The sequence below is a fragment of the Lycium ferocissimum genome, chromosome 9 (assembly GCF_029784015.1).
Source record: "Lycium ferocissimum isolate CSIRO_LF1 chromosome 9, AGI_CSIRO_Lferr_CH_V1, whole genome shotgun sequence".
Lineage (NCBI taxonomy): Eukaryota > Viridiplantae > Streptophyta > Magnoliopsida > Solanales > Solanaceae > Lycium > Lycium ferocissimum.
This window is the reverse complement of record NC_081350.1, coordinates 33,905,576-33,921,850: the sequence shown is the minus strand read 5'-3', so window position 1 is coordinate 33,921,850 and position 16,275 is coordinate 33,905,576. Positions and strand designations below refer to the sequence as shown.

The window sequence follows — 16,275 nt, the reverse complement described above, 5'->3', positions numbered from 1 at the left end:
ACTTAAACAATTTAAAGCATACAAAAATATTTTTAACTTTTTATTTAGTGGTACCAATTTGAGATCAGTAGGTGATGAGAAATATATTTGGACTATTCAAAATTAAAAAAAGGATCGCCTTAGCCTCAAAAAAACCTTAAAACATAATAGCCACTCAGATATTGATGATTTCGACTAATTTTTTAAAGTAAAAGTGTTAAGAAAAATAGTACAAGTAGAAGATAATATTTCAATTGATATACTCAATGAGATAAAAGACTTGATATTTTTTCAAATGTCGATATTGCTTATAGAATAATGTTAATATTTCATGTAATAGTGACATTTGCGGAAGAAATTTTTCAAGCTAATTTGATAAAGAATTATCGAAAAAATTGATTATCAAAATACCATTATTAACTTTGCATTTCAAAAAGTTAAAAAATATTGATTTCAAATAATTTTAAGAAAATTAGATTAAAGACCTATCATCCAGATTTAGCTTTAGGCCACCAAATTTGTTGAGCCGGCCCTGGCCAAACCATCTCAAGCGACACACCCTCATTATATCCTCTATATGAGCTATTTGCACCTCCTTGACGGATCAGATCATTTCTAATCTTATCAAATCTTATAGTATCCACGCATCCATTTTAACAATCACATATACGTGACACTCATCTTGTGGATACATGCTTTAAAGGCCCAACATTCACTCTCATACAACATTACTGGGAATAAATTAATAGGAGCAAAAATTCCAAGAACCCTTCAAAACACTGATATCAAATCCAAATATAACCAGACATTTTACCATACACAATGTAAATATTATCAAGGAAAAAAAAAAGATTTTTTCTTTCTCTTCTGGGATAGTATTAAGCAAAACACCATAAACCCGACAATAAGCATGATCAAACATAAAACAAGTATAATCAAGAATTTAAAAAGAAAGATGGTAAGAACAGAGAACTTACCTTTAAAATTTTAGAAAAGAATGATGAATCCCATAGAAGGTTTGAAGAAATGATGGGTTTGAAGAATGAAGAAGAGAAGATAAAAGGGCGCATTGAGTTTATTGAAGGAAAGAAGTGTCTGTGACTATTTGGAATCGAATACTTACTATTTTCGAATGTTTTACTGTCAAGAAAACCCCGGAAAACCTTAATGACAGCTAACTATGGTTTAACTGTTGCTAGTATTTAGTATTAGTACAACAAGTAAAAGGTAGAATTGACGTTGATGATGATACTAATAAACAATGAATAGAACCATTGACGTTGATGATGATACTAATAAACAATGAATAGAAACATTGGAGTTAACAAAAAGGCACAAAATACCTTTTCTTAATCCGAGAGTAACGCATATTTTGATTCTGAAACGTGTAACACTGATAGGAAAAGTATGAAACTGTGTGTTTCTTTAGCTACTTGCACTTGAAGATAACGGTAAAAATGATCACTCAATGTTTAAAAATGGTCTGTTAAATATATTTCTGAACAATTTTAATATTTTAAGTTTGTCAAAAATAATCACTTTTGGCATGTCAAAATAGTAGTAGTATTTAACAAATTCTGATTGTTAAATTAAACATGAATTTTGAAGGGAAAAACATATTTAAAATAATATTTTTAACATTTGGAGGTGCGATTTTTTCGATTGTTTTGATATTTCTGAAGTATGATGTAACTTTTCTATAAACATAGTTTTGCTATTCTTTTCTATGTCTGGTGTCTAAAGGCTTTCTTGATGTTTTTGGTTTTAATTTTTTTTTTTTTTGGGTCTATCGTAAATAACTGTTTTATTCCACAAAGCTAGAGATAAGATCTGTGTACACCCCACCTCTTCAAACCCCACTTGTGAGACTACATTCAGCATGTTGTAGTTTCCGTTAGATATAACAACCAGAATTTATTAAATACTTTCGTCAAAATTAAAAGATCAAAACTACTACTTAGAAGAACATTTAAGGGACCATTCTGAACCTATCCAAAGGACGCTCGGCCCAATTTAAGTTTTGAAGTGGATCGTGTTTATTGGATCACACCTGAAAAGTAGATCTTACTTCGGCCCATCAAAGTTATTGGTTCATGATTTTCCTTCCTTTCTTTTAGGCCTTTGTTAAGGGATGAACTTCACGCATCAATGAAGTTTTTTTTTTTTTTTTTCTGTATGATATTATTATTGTTATTATTATTAAGAGATTCAAATAATCTTGTCTTTGGAAAAAACTTACAAGTATTTTTTATATACTTTTAGTGTGATTACTTTTAATGTAAAAAAAAAAAAAATGCTAAGGAACCAATTTCTGATTTTTCACCAAATTTAGATGCTTTAACTTTGTGTTTCGAACATTTTTTTTTTTTTTCTGTATGATATTATTATTGTTATTATTATTAAGAGATTCAAATAATCTTGTCTTTGGAAAAAAACTTTGTGTGATTACTTTTAATGTAAAAAAAAAAAAAAATGCTAAGGAACCAATTTCTGATTTTTCACCAAATTTAGATGCTTTAACTTTGTGTTTCGAACATCGATTTTTTTTTTTTTTTTAAAGATATAGTGTATACTACTTTGACAGTCGCTGGGAACCAAAGTGTGGTGGGAAAAATTAAAAAGTTTCAAATGTAGGTGCTAACCAACACAATGATTAAGTTGGTGCATTGATTTCTTAATTCCCCGTGAACAGATTTTTTTCTTACAATAATTTTTAATTAACCAATACGTCTCTCTTATTTGTTCTCAGTTTATTTGCTTAAACATTTTTCGTAACAACTTTATTCTTGATGTTTTAACAGCAAATTTCGTGATTTTTTAAAAGTCCCTAGGATCCACCGGAGAAAACTTTTGGCTATTTTAATTTTCATGGTATATCTAAGTGGTAGGTAATTAGTTTTTTTTTAAAATTAAAGTGTAACTTTTGATTCATCATAATCATTGCAATAGACCTCAATTTTTGTTATCTTGTGTTTGACCAAGACAAGTTTGTTGTACATATATAATTTTTCTTTGATCTATTAGAATATGCAAAGGGATTGGTATTCAATAATGGGGACCTAGCAATTACTAGACAAAATCCATAAATTGGTGGAAAAGCTAGCATTGAGTGCGATCCCTTAATAAATTTAGAACCATAGAAATTGGAAATCTCCAGGCTCCAATTATTGCTGGTTAAGAATTCAATGATTCAAAAGTTTAGTTTGCATCTAAGGACATATTTTGTGTGTTAAACTTAATATTAGAAAGTATCATGATAGTTGAAAGTTCCTTGTGATTTACCTCTAAAGTGATTTGCAACATATTCTACAACTTAATTGTTAGCATTTGAATTGCATACTACAAAAGGTAGATTTTAAAATATTCTCCAAACCTTCATGTTTGTTTGAAGAGCAGTTTCTTAAAAATGTCTTGAATTTACATATCGATTCAAGAGTTTAAGTCAGTAATTAGTTACGTATTGTTACTACTATATACATATAGAATCGCGTGTACGTTATATTGTATATAGTTTGAGACAAAGGAATAGATAGATGAATGTTCAATTCGCATATGTGCATTTACTTCTTTGGTTGTATCAACAAACAGTTTGTTACAACCAGTGGCAGAGCCACATGTAAGGAAAGGTGTTCAATTGAATTCACTTCATCATTATATTGTGCAAAAAGGATGAAAGCAATATATCTATTCAATTCGTATTGACAAACACTTTTAGTTAATACTAACAAAGATAGTTCAAAAATTATTTTAAGTAGGCGTAACGTCATATACTTTTCGAATCGCTTTATTAGAATTCTTGACCTCCACCATTACCAATTAAAAGTACTTGATGTGAGACACTTTCTATTTTTTTTCTTACCTGCAGCATCTTCAATTCAGGGGATTTACTCAGTGCCTATTATTCCTTTTTGACAAAATAAAGTGACCTTTATAAGAATAGGAATAAAATGGTTGAACCACTTGGTTGTGTTTAAGCCATTGTTTTCCAGTTTATTGTGACAACTTTTATTTTTGTTGCCATTACAGACAAAGATGGCTCCCTACCAAAAAGCACAAGCAAGTGAGCAACAGATAAATCTTAAAAAGACAACTAGAATTTAGCTCTACATGATGATTCATGACATATATCATATATATGAAGCATTCTTTCAAAACTTTTCAAATGGCTGTGAGTTCAAGCAAAGACAGCCAATCATTGATACTTGTAATTGTAGTGGTTGGTTATGGACTACAAATTAATTTTATTTTTTTCCTTTTTCTTTCAATTGTGAATCTACTTTGTGTTTGTTGGAATGAGAATAAATAAAGGAGCAAGCTGGCAATCTAATCTTTTTATTTTTAATAATGGTGGTTTTTGGCCAATGCATATTGATGGTTTTTTTGTTACTTTCGCTCGATATATAACGAGTAGTTTTAACTTTTATCTATCAAATTTTAGGCAAGTACAAAATAAATCACCTTTCTTTATTTTCGCTAAGTGTAAGATTAATTGAACCCTTGTCTTTCATAATCTTTTATTACTTCACACCATTAAGCTCTATCCTTGAATGTCAAATTGGTTTCAAGTTCTTCTACTTCTTAACCCTCTTAACAATTGTACCAAGTTGATTAAATTATGTAAAGTGCAAGTGATATCTTTCAAGTATAGTTGATAATCGTAGCTAATGTGTATTTGTATCAAACACATTATTAGCCCGGCCTCTCACCAAATCCCCAGTTAACAATTCATTCTCAAGAAAAATGAAAAAGAGTCTGTTTGGGTTAGTTAATTTAAGATAAGCTTATATAAGCACTAGTAAACTTACTCGCGCTTCGCGCGCTCATAAAAAATAATAATATATTTCTTTTTACAAATTTAATTGAAATTGAATTTGATAAAATATATACATATAAAAATTAGTTTAGCTCTTATTTCATATTTTTAAGATATAAAAATAAAAAAATCCGCCTAACACCATTAGAGTTGACATTATTGTCAAGAGGAGCAAAAAGTGTATAACAATATTGAATATTCAACAGCTTAAATTTTCAAACATGCTAGAGGAAAAAATGTTGAAAAGGAAAAAGAAAATGAATTCTTTCACATATTCCAAATAAATATAGCACTAATCCTTCTTCACAGGTCTTGCACGATCAAATTCAGCTATTTGTATAACATTTGTGCATCGCAGTATTCGGAGAACAACTATGACTAATGTATTTGAATTTGTTGCCTTTGTAAGTGGCATCAATCACCATATATATCTTGATTGATTTTTCCGTTGCGACTTTATTTTCCGGAGTACTTCGTCAAATGTTTTTATCATCAATAACTGTAGTGTGAGCATATTTCCTTAGTGAATGAAGTTCACAATTCACAAATACATGAATAATGCTTCAATATAACTAAAAAGTGGACAAAGATGGAATTCCACCTACTCCAACGTACTCTATAACAAATTAAACTCTTGCCGCTTGATATCTTTATATTCCACAATCCAGGAGTCACATTTTTTAGTCTGCAAACTTAATATTAAGTTACATGTAGACAAACTTAATATAAAGACGACGAATGGAGATATTGGTTAACACAAAGAAAAACAAAGAACAAAAGTAAATTGGCAAATGAAACAAAAATGTAGAAATGGACATGGATTAACACAGAAGAGAAATATTTAATTTTTAAAAATAAAACAAAATAAATTGGGAAATGAATACGGAACTCTCTTTATCTCTCTCAGAAATTTACAACTATTTGGCATTTGAAATGCAAAAATTACAAATATATTGTTGTTACATTGATGAGACAAATGTGATACGTTGTTGTCATGCATTAGACTTAGAATCCACAAAAGAAATTTCCAGCACCTGCACAATTGATTTAAAAATTTATGACTTGTTCACTTTTCAAATGAACATAAGGTAAAGGAGAAAGTGAAAATGTTACATCTTCTATTTTCTATTAAGATCGGTTACTAACACAAAGTGAATCCAAATTTGGGACATCTAAAGACCTTACAAGGAGAAAGAAAATGAATCATCCACTTAAAGGTTATTTAAGAGCTATTAAAATATAATTAATGTTATAGAAACTTCCTAAAATGAAACGGGTATAATGGGATGCAATAACTGGGGGGAAAAAGAAGGGAAAATATATATTAATATAACAATAAATACTCATTTAATTTGGAGCACCCATTTACCGAACACATAAATGACTTTTGAACTTTTTAATATAGCACATAAATAGAAAAAAATAGAAAAAAGCCAAAAAAAAAAAAGAAAAAGGATAAATGTCGAGGTATTTAAGGCTATTAAAATATAATTAATGTTATAGAAACTAGAGAGTATAATGGGATGCAATAACTGGGGGAAAAAGAAGGGAAAATATGTATTAATATAACAATAAATACTCATTTAATTTGGAGCACCCATTTACCAACACATAAATGACTTTTTGAACTTTTTAATATAGCACATAAATAGAAAAAAATAGAAAAGCCGATGGAGGTGCCATATTATTATATAAGCATTAAGTGACAAACCGATTTTATCAAATAACAAGTTACATGTTTGGTACTTCTTTTATTAAATCCCCTTCGTCAGAAAATATACAATACAAATAGAGTAAAAATAATTTGTTTGAACATATGTTAGTTTTTGAATCTGTTTTCATAAAGAAAGATGCTCTAGATGTAGTAGTAAAGAGGGTTCAAAATGAATCGAATCCTCATTACCGGACATTTTTCATGATTATATGAACATGAAAGTGAATTATCAAAAAGTAAAATAGAAAGTTCAATGTTAAGGAGTTCAAATGTTAGAAATGCCATTCTCTTAGTATTCTGCTAATCCCAATTTATCTGATACTATTATATCTTTAATTAATAAAAAATATATTTTTATATTTAATAATAATTTAACTTTAAACTTTTTGTTTATAGCCACTTAAATACTACTTATGACTTATTTTACATCATAAATTTAAAAAATCTTTCTTTTATTCTTAAACTTCGTGTCTAGTCAAATATCTTCACATAAATTAGGACGAAGTGAGTAATAAATTTGAAAAACAAATCATATACTCCCTGTGTTTTACTTCAAAAAAGATTTCTTTTGTGGAAAAGTACTCTACCATATTTATCTCTTTTCTTGGAGGAGAAGTTTTGCAATTCTATAAATTGAGCATATTCCCTTCAAAGAAAAAACACAATAGCATCCACAATGTAGCCCTTAAAGAGTTTTGTTTAGGGGGAGATTGTTATCTCAATAGTTTTATGTTTTTATTTTAGTTTTTCATATGTAGGCCAGTTAGCCAAATCACATAATATTATGCTTATTTTAGTATAGTTCTTTTTGTCGTCTGATTTATCGACGTTCAAGATTTGCAATTATTAGCTTCCGCATGACGCCCTGTGATTTCGATCCCAATAAGTGGTATCAGCGTCAGGTTCAGTCAATGATCCAACAAGTGATATCAACGCCAGGTTCAGCCAATGATGAATTCAATAATTGATGACAGAGCCAATGGTTCAACCAATGGTTGAACGAGATTGAAGACAGATGCAAATTAAGCTGCAACGCCAATTTCACACTAATAAGAATTTTATCCGTAGTGCTACACGTGGAGATGAATTTTCAACCATATTTTTCAACATCCCTGCTGCTACATCATTAAAAAATAAAGCAAAATATTTTTAAACTAATTTTTAACCCATAATATTTTTAACCTTATTTTTAACCATGGCAAGCAGCAGTGATAAGACTGTGTGAAAGAGGATCAAGATTATTTTACCAGAAAATTCAGGCCAAGGGGACATTTGTTAGGGTTTATCACAATTTCCTATCTTATTTGAATTTTACCATAATGTATTTTACTTAAAAAAGGATTTCTTTTGTAGAAAAGTACTCTATCATATTTATATCTTTTCTTGGAAGAGAAGTTTTGTACTTCTATAAATTGAGCATATTCCCTTCACCAAAAAAAAATATAATAACATTCACAATGTAGTCTTTAAAGAGTTTTGTTTAGGGGAGATTATTCTCTCAATAGTTTTATGCTTTTATTTTAGTTTTTTATAAGTAGGTCAGTTGGCCAAATCATATAATAATATTATACTTATTTTAGTATAGTTCTTTTTGTCATCTAATTTATCGACGTTTGAGATTTGCAGTTATTAGCTTTCGCATGACCCCCTCTGATTTCGATCCCAACACTTATTTGATTGCACACAGAATATAAGAAAGAAGATAAAACTTTTAAACTTGTGGTTTTAAATAAAACACATATATTTTGTGTGATAATAAATCGCTGCATAAAGGTAAATTATTTTCAAATATAAAAATGGATCATTTTTTTTTTACACTGACTAATGAGGAAATAGGTTTATATAAATTGAAAACGGAGGGAGTATGAAATAAAAAAGTACTCCCTCCGGATAAAAAAAAAAATATTCACTTAGCCTTTTTTTTTTTGGGGTAAAATAATGTGTTTACCTATCAAATCAAGAAAGCAACCTTGTTCTTTTAGATTTACTTCATTAAGTGTTATATGATCAAATTTTAATATCTATTTAATCAGGGATAGTTTAGTTAATTTTTTTTAAGAAAGATAATATTTTCTTAGGAAATATGGAGATAGTAAGTAGGCCTTTTTTTTTTAATATCCGGAGGCAGTATTATTTTAGGTAAGCAGAATCTTTTATGCGAACATTTTTGTTAGGAGAAGTGGTGACAGTGGTGAGAGAGGGACAGTACGTGAGTATAAAAAACAAATAAGAAAATGATTGAAAGAAAGGAAATATCTAGAAATAATAATGAGTGCACACGTATGGTGAACAAAGAAAATACACCAAATACCAATAACAAGAGTGGGAGACAGCTAAGCGATGAGCGGACACACACGTTTTTTTAATTTTTGGGCCACTTTTGGACGTAGAAACTAGCGACACTCTTTATATGACGTCACGTTTCTGCAAAAGCAGAAATACCATTGGCGGCTGCTTTGTATTTTTCCGCCACGTGTTTCTTCTCTTTGACGTCCAAAGCTTCATTGGCTCTTCTTCCAACTCTACTAAATACTCTCCCCTTCAAAATATTCGAGGCTTTAAAACTTGAACCCACCAATTAAAGAATTTATTTATTCCAAAAAATTAAGAAATGTATTAATTGAGAAGAGCTTTAATACAAGGATAAAATAAGAAAAAATTATTTAATTTTATCTTGAGTAAATAAAACGATAAATATTTTAATAAAGAAGATAAATTTTTTGAGACGGAAGGAGTATATATTATATTAGTATATTTTTATTTGTCATGTATTGACTTGACAAACCTATTAAGGAGCTAAAAATAAAATGAAGTTTTATTATATCACTCTTTGAATATAATAAATGTAATATTTTTGAGAAATACACTGATAAGTGATTCTAATAAATAAAAAGAATTAAAATAAATAAATATAAAAGGATAAATTAGGAACTAATGTTAAATTTTGTTTTAATATTTTAAACTAGACCAATAAAAGAAGACATTTATTTTTAATATACAGGATAAGTAAAAATGGACGGAGAGAGTATATCGGAATTAAAGTGGAAAATAATAGTAGTACTCCACTTGTTTGAAGTTGAATAAAATATTTCTGTTAACTTGAACTTTCGAAAAGGGAACTAAGAAAATTAAATTTCTCAATATTTGACTGGAAGTGCACCTTTAAATATTATTTTAGTCTTACTTAGTGTTGCAAAAGAAAATGGGAAATTTAAGTTGTTTCCTAATGACACATTCAAATAGAGGAGAGAGGTCCCTACATTTTTTTACACTAGAGGAATGTCCCTTAAAATGTGAGGTTTTCTATTTATTTTTCTTGGCTTTGTTCAATAACACATTGCATGTTTTTTCAAGCTTTGAAATAACAAAATCATACTTATTTGGCAATAAAGCAGACAACAGTGAGTACTCCAATGGTTTACATTTATTCAACAATTCAATTTGTATCCCTTGCAAATCCTGTTTTTTTTTTTTTTTTTCCTTTTACCCCTCCTCAAGAGTGCTCTGATTTGCTTTTTTGTGACTCAAATCCACAATTTTAGGATTAGAAGTGAAGGATGTTGACCGTTTGAACCATCCTTTTTTGTTGGATTGCAGACCTTAAAACCGAAGTTCAAACTCTAAAAGCACTAGATAATATCTTTAAATATGCATAAATTTTGGTGTACAGTAAGTGATCTTTTACCGTTTGCTTATATCTTTTGAGTAGATATTTGGTAAGAAATAACATGTACAAAACGAAAAAAATTGAAGTTGCAACAAATGCATATTTCGCAAAATTCTTACACTTTCGTGAGCATGTGATTTTGTACCTGAGTCAGTATTTAGCATTTTTCAAAAAAAGTAGAGAAAAATTATTATACGAGCAGAAGCTGTCACTGTTTAGTAGGTGTTTGGATATGCGGTTTGAAATCATAAGATGAAATCAGCGTTTGAATATGCATTTCATCTTATGGTTTGAAATTTCAAATCATCCAAAAAGGCATGATTTGGGGTTTCAAAATAATTTCAAAAAATTTAAATATTAAACTTGACACATAAGTTTATATTTTATAAAAAAAAGACCTATATGTTGGTAAATATTTTTAACAATTACTCCCACGAACCATTTACTAACCTCATTAACTTCCACCAATATTTATTTATGTCTACCATGTGGGAAGATTACTATTCATGTTAAATTACTAACTAAAATTTGATAAATTAATGTATTTTTTAGAAAGGCTTTCTAGTGGCGTATTAATGGTAAGATTGTATAAGAATTAAGAATGTTTTGATAGTTTTCATAACTTGTGAAATTTTTATGTCTATAAGAGAAAAATACAACTTAAATATCTAAATTACATGTCCAAATATAATTTCAAATCATGATTTCAAACCATGCCATGATTTCAAATCATATCCAAACGTCTCCGTAGTGTTGAAGATGTCCAATTATTGGATTTGTATGCTTTTCACATAGTTATTTGAATAAGAAATGCCCCTTTTCCTATTTAATTACTTTTCTGAAAATAAACTCTTTAACAAGTTTCATACTAATGCATTTGATTGATTTCGTTTTAAAGAATTTGTGAATAGTTTTCCAAAAGAATGCCATTGACCAACTACACAAGCAAACACCATCAGAATCTTCAAATTTTGAAAACACTCAATGCCAGTGCATAATCTACAAAATAATTAACAAATACAAATGCCAAAAATTTACACCCACATTTTATTCATTTGTCCTCCGTCCTCTTCTCCTATTTTTGTCTAATATATACCAAAACTCCAGCTATACAATAACATATGGGACAGAAAAGAAAGAAAAAAAATATCAAACACTTTTATTCTCAAATTATCCTTGACGCGACCCTATTTGACTTTACTAACAAGTCAAAGTCAGCGTCAAGTTTGATCAGCTAAGCAAAGACGCACATTAGTGCTGGTTCAAGTTATCCCACATAGATGCGCATTTCCTCCTTGCAAATCCAACTCTTTTCTTTTCCAAATCATAAACAACCTCAAATCCTTGTTGAAAATAATTACCCAATATCCCTGCTGGCCCACTTTCCTCTTCATCACCACCGTTCATCAACATCACACACCCAACTTTCCTTTTCACTTTCCCATCATCAAAAAATTCATAGAAGTAATTTCTCTTAGGCATCACCACACTAGAATTTCCCCCAAAATGTAACAACAATTGTGGCACATTTGAACTACCCTTATCCAAATAGTAACACGGACTCAACCCGGTTCGTTCTTCAACCCGGTTCGCTCTTTTATAAACCGGTCCGACACGCCGGTCGAACTCAGTTACCACTGTCTCATAAAACCTTAACGGCAACATCGTAAAGGTCGTACCAGAATCCACCACCATACCGCCATTACCTGTTGAAATCGAAATAATCAGTACAAAAGAAAGCTAACAATCAAATCTTCGAGAATAAACCAACATTCAAATCTTTAATATGATTAGACCTGTTGGCCTTCGTAAAATAAAAAACTCTCCCCTAAACAAAAAAAAATGTCGTATACCGCCGTAAAGAAATAAAAAAAAAAAAAACCTTTTCGAATAAGAATATTACCTCTACCATCAACTCGCCGTAAACTCGCCGGTGCCGGAATCTTGATTTTCCCAATAGACACTCCTTCAAGTCCAACACAATAAAAATATCGATGTTTTGGGTTTTCCAGCATTGGTGTATAAGCATAATCATCGTAAATCTTCACTTTTTCATCAACTGAATAACGACCAAGAATTAACGGACTTGGTCGATGAACTTTAGTGGTATCAAAAGAGTGTGAAACCAAACAATAAGAAAAATAATTTCCTATCTCCGGTTTGTTATTAGCTAGTTGAGCTGGTAAAGAAAGTGTACCACGTCCAAAACCAGCAACACCAATAGGTTCACCTAGTGCACTATTAGCACAACCAAACGTAAAATCCTTCAAAATTAAGTTCGGTGATGACATAGGTATTGACAATTCATCACTATATAATTTCGCAATAAAACTCCCATCACCATAAGCATAATAAAAAGGTGGACACGTGTATTTCTTGCAATCTGATATTTCAATATCTTCAAGTGGACATTTTGCTATAGCACAGATATCAGAAGAAGGTAACGAAGAGTGAACTGCAGAACAAGCACGTGACTTGCACGTGACGGGTTTAGCAGTGGTAAGATTAATAGGACCAGGGTTAGGGATAAAAGTAGGATTATATTTCCCTTCACAAAGAATACAATCAAATGGATGACAAGGTAACCAAACGACGTCGCTACCAGTATCCATGTAAAGAGAAATAGTTTGAGAACCAAGCGAGAAAGAGAGCGTGTAATCACTTCCTGGAGTGAGAGGTAAGGAAACTTGGCGGTGAGGGTGACGGTGGTTGTGGAGGCGCGTGGAGGAACGAGCTGATGTGGATTTGAGAAGATGGTGAGTACTGTTGAATTGGGTTCTTGAAAATGAATGTGTTAATGGGAAAACTAATGGTTTAGCAGAAGAGAAAAGGAATAGTGAGAAGAAAGTTAAAAGAGTGAAGAAAACAGAGAAAGAAGCCATTGTTGGGAAAAACAGAGCAAAACAGAGTATTCTTTTTCAAATGAATGTACAGCTGAAACTTAGGTACTCGACCTTATCTTTTATGTACATATAAGAGTGACAGAGAGAGAGAGAGAGAGTGATATTTTATTGAATTTTGTTTTCTTTTGCATGTAAGAGAGTGGAAGAGAAGAGAGGGTTTATAAAGGGGAGGTAGAGGAGAAGAGGACGAAGCTACTGGTTTTGGTGAGGATTTAGGAGAGGTTTATGTGAGAAAAATAGTACTCCATAATCTTTTAGTATAATAGTACATCAAAAGGAGGGCCAATTACCATTTGCCAAAGCCGAAAACCAAGCAGTGTAATTTCCGTCCAGCTTCTTATTTGAATTCAAGCAATTAAAAGACACAAAAATAACAAAAACATTCAATAGATAGTGCATATCATACCACTCCCTTCCTCCCGTAACAAATGTCACCTTATAAAATCACGCTCATTAATATAATATGGAGTTTACTAACTACCTAATTTATTAAATGGTTTTTGAGAATTGAACAATATTGAAGAGGATTATTTTTTTAATGTTAAGATCATAATTGAAAACACTTGCCAATTTTTATATTAAATACCTAAGGTAATATTTATTTTACGATAAATTATTTTTGCTAAAATGACACTTATTTTAAATAGAGAGAGAATAATTAATGTGTCATTTGTCAATTGACATCTCTTAGATAAAGATGACTAATTGAGCAAGGATAGCACGAATCTTTCTTATCACCTTTGGTGGTGAGAATTGTATTTGGAGTTAATGATGCCATGATTTCTTAGTACGACGGGAGCAGTAAAATATAGGGAAAAGCACATCAATAGTGTTATGCTATCCTTGCAGAGAAGTAAAGACAAATGAATCAATATCTATCCTAACTTGGAAGTGAGGGTAAAAGATTTCAGAGATGGGTAAAAGAACTTGGAAGTGACTGCACCTAATAAGTCCATTTGATGAGGGGTTTGGTATATTATCCTAACTAATGAGTGTAACTTTTACAGGTCATTCAAAAAATGTGTACAAGTAAAGCTTCCATAACAAGTCAAATCCAATTTTTTAAAACGTAAAAGGATCAAATATACCCCTAATATATTCTATATAGAACAAGATTTTCCATTTAAAAGTAAAATTATTTACACGATTTATATTACTTAAACTCACGTGGTAATAAGTCCGTCGTTGTATGCTTTCAAAATGGGGGACGGGGCATTGCGTGTGGAATGGTGTAATAGTCGCATAGTGTCATTATGTGGGAGGAAAAGACATGAGACTAATCGAGATTGAGGATTCCCTACTTGATTTTTGTCCTCTCTTGGCAAACATTTTATGAAACATAGGTATGTGGTAAGAGTATTTATTTTATATGTATACACAATTCGTGTCAATTTTTGTAATATTGATTTGATTATATGTATGGAATTCAAAGAATTTTGATAGACACTAATATATTCTATTGTTGTTATATGAATTGGGACGGAGTGAGTAATACGTCCTACATATTAATATTCACTTAATTAATATTTTGGGGTGACATATTAGAAATTAAATGACTAGAAGTTATAGTGAAGTATAATGACAATTTTTTGTATTTTCAAAAAAACAAATATTTTCTTAATATTTATCGACGTGGGTCATTTTCGTTTTCAAGTGAAACATCACATTCAATTGAGAATGACAAAGTAAACATATTTTGAACAATATACATTTTCAAAGGCTTGTGCAATTGAATGGGAAGGCATTTTCACCTTAGGTAAAAAGGTGCCAGCCTTAATTGAATTGACTGTTCTTGGCCCATAGTAAACGTTTTCCCCTACATCTTAAAGAAGAAGGATAATTGTTCAGTGCATGCGGTAATAATATTATAATTATGCTTATCCAAGTGTATGGATCTAAAGCAAGCATTGTCACTTTCGGTATCAGCAAGTGGCTAAAATCTAGAAGGGTGATAACCATACCAAGTCATAGATATTGGGTCTTTTTAATTGCAGTTTTATAGTGAAACTAATCCAAATTAGTGAAATTCTTCTACAGTCAGTTTATGCAGGAGAGATGGATGATCATGTGTTGAATTAAATCAAGATTAATTATCTATCCTACATTATATAGGACTTGGTGCTTGCTAGTTTATTGAAGTCACGTCTAATTAAGTTTTGTTGTCAAGTCATGTAGGAATAAGTTTTCTTGTTCATTCTTCGACACTCCACCGATGGACTTTTTTCATTCTTCAACACTCCACCTCACTCTCAGGGCTGGACATTTGGAGCGTGAACAACTTAATTTGGGGGCTCAATATCGGGTAAAATGGGCCCTGCTCTGATACCATGTAAAGAAATGGATCATGAGCTTAACTCAACCCCAAAAGCTAGCTTATGAGGGAAGAATTGCCTAGCTTATGAGGGAAGAATTGCCCAAGTCCATATAAGGAGAACACCCATCCCATTAACCACCGATGGACTTTTTTTTCATTTTTCAACAATGTTGGTGCATATCTTATAAAGTCTAGAAATAATTCAGATATGGTGATAAGACTGATGACTTTATGAGTATCACTTGAAGCCTCCTACCTCTTGTTCTCTCTAGTATGATAAGTTACTTCCATATAGTGATTATATTGTTGAATATTTCAATTGTACCTAATTTATTCATCGGGTCATTTGAATCCTTCATAGTAGCATGAGGATAATATTGTATTACGATTTCAATGGTCTTGAATAACGTGAACAATTTTTTGAAACACTTCAATATCCTCTACTTTTTAATTTTAGAATGTTAGAGAACATGAAAAACTCAACTAAATTAGCATCGATTAGGAGGTTATTAGATACGAACTCATGATATTGCGCAGTTCAAATGATTCGCAGCATATATAACGTAACTAGAACACTTTGATTTTACCAAGTTATCAAGATCCAGAAAATAAGATTTCAAGCCAATTATTCTCTACTACCTCGTCCTAGGCAGCGGAGAATAGGACATTTGACTAAACTTGAAGTATTAATAGGGTACAAATTTATTTTCACGGGGTGTTTACATCAAGCCAGTGAATATAAAATATTTATATTGTATATATATATATATATATATATATATATATATATATATATATACCTTTTAAGATTATGGTTAAGTGATATACATTTCCACTTTGACCCGTTGATTCTTAAGGTTAATTGTTTACGCCGATTTAAACACA

General features: G+C 30.7%; 1 protein-coding gene across 1 annotated transcript; it reads right to left on the bottom strand.

Annotated features, from left to right (window-relative positions):
• Positions 1 to 11,197: 11,197 nt before the first annotated feature.
• LOC132030371 (probable aspartyl protease At4g16563) lies at positions 11,198 to 13,245 on the bottom strand. Its single transcript, XM_059419985.1, has 2 exons — positions 12,077 to 13,245; positions 11,198 to 11,879 (listed from the first exon to the last, which is right to left on the bottom strand). Exons 1-2 carry the CDS (start codon positions 13,053 to 13,055, stop codon positions 11,425 to 11,427), a joined length of 1,434 nt encoding a protein of 477 aa, XP_059275968.1. The 5' UTR covers positions 13,056 to 13,245; the 3' UTR covers positions 11,198 to 11,424.
• Between the last annotated feature and the right edge of the window lie 3,030 nt (positions 13,246 to 16,275).

Bases quoted from the DNA above. Each gene is read 5' to 3' on its own strand.
- LOC132030371 (XM_059419985.1), bottom strand. From the start codon at position 13,055: ATGGCTTCTTTCTCTGTTTTCTTCACTCTTTTAACTTTCTTCTCACTA. The intron at 11,880-12,076 runs GTAATATTCTTA...CGATTTCAACAG, and splicing joins ACGGCGAGTTGATGGTAGAG to GTAATGGCGGTATGGTGGTG.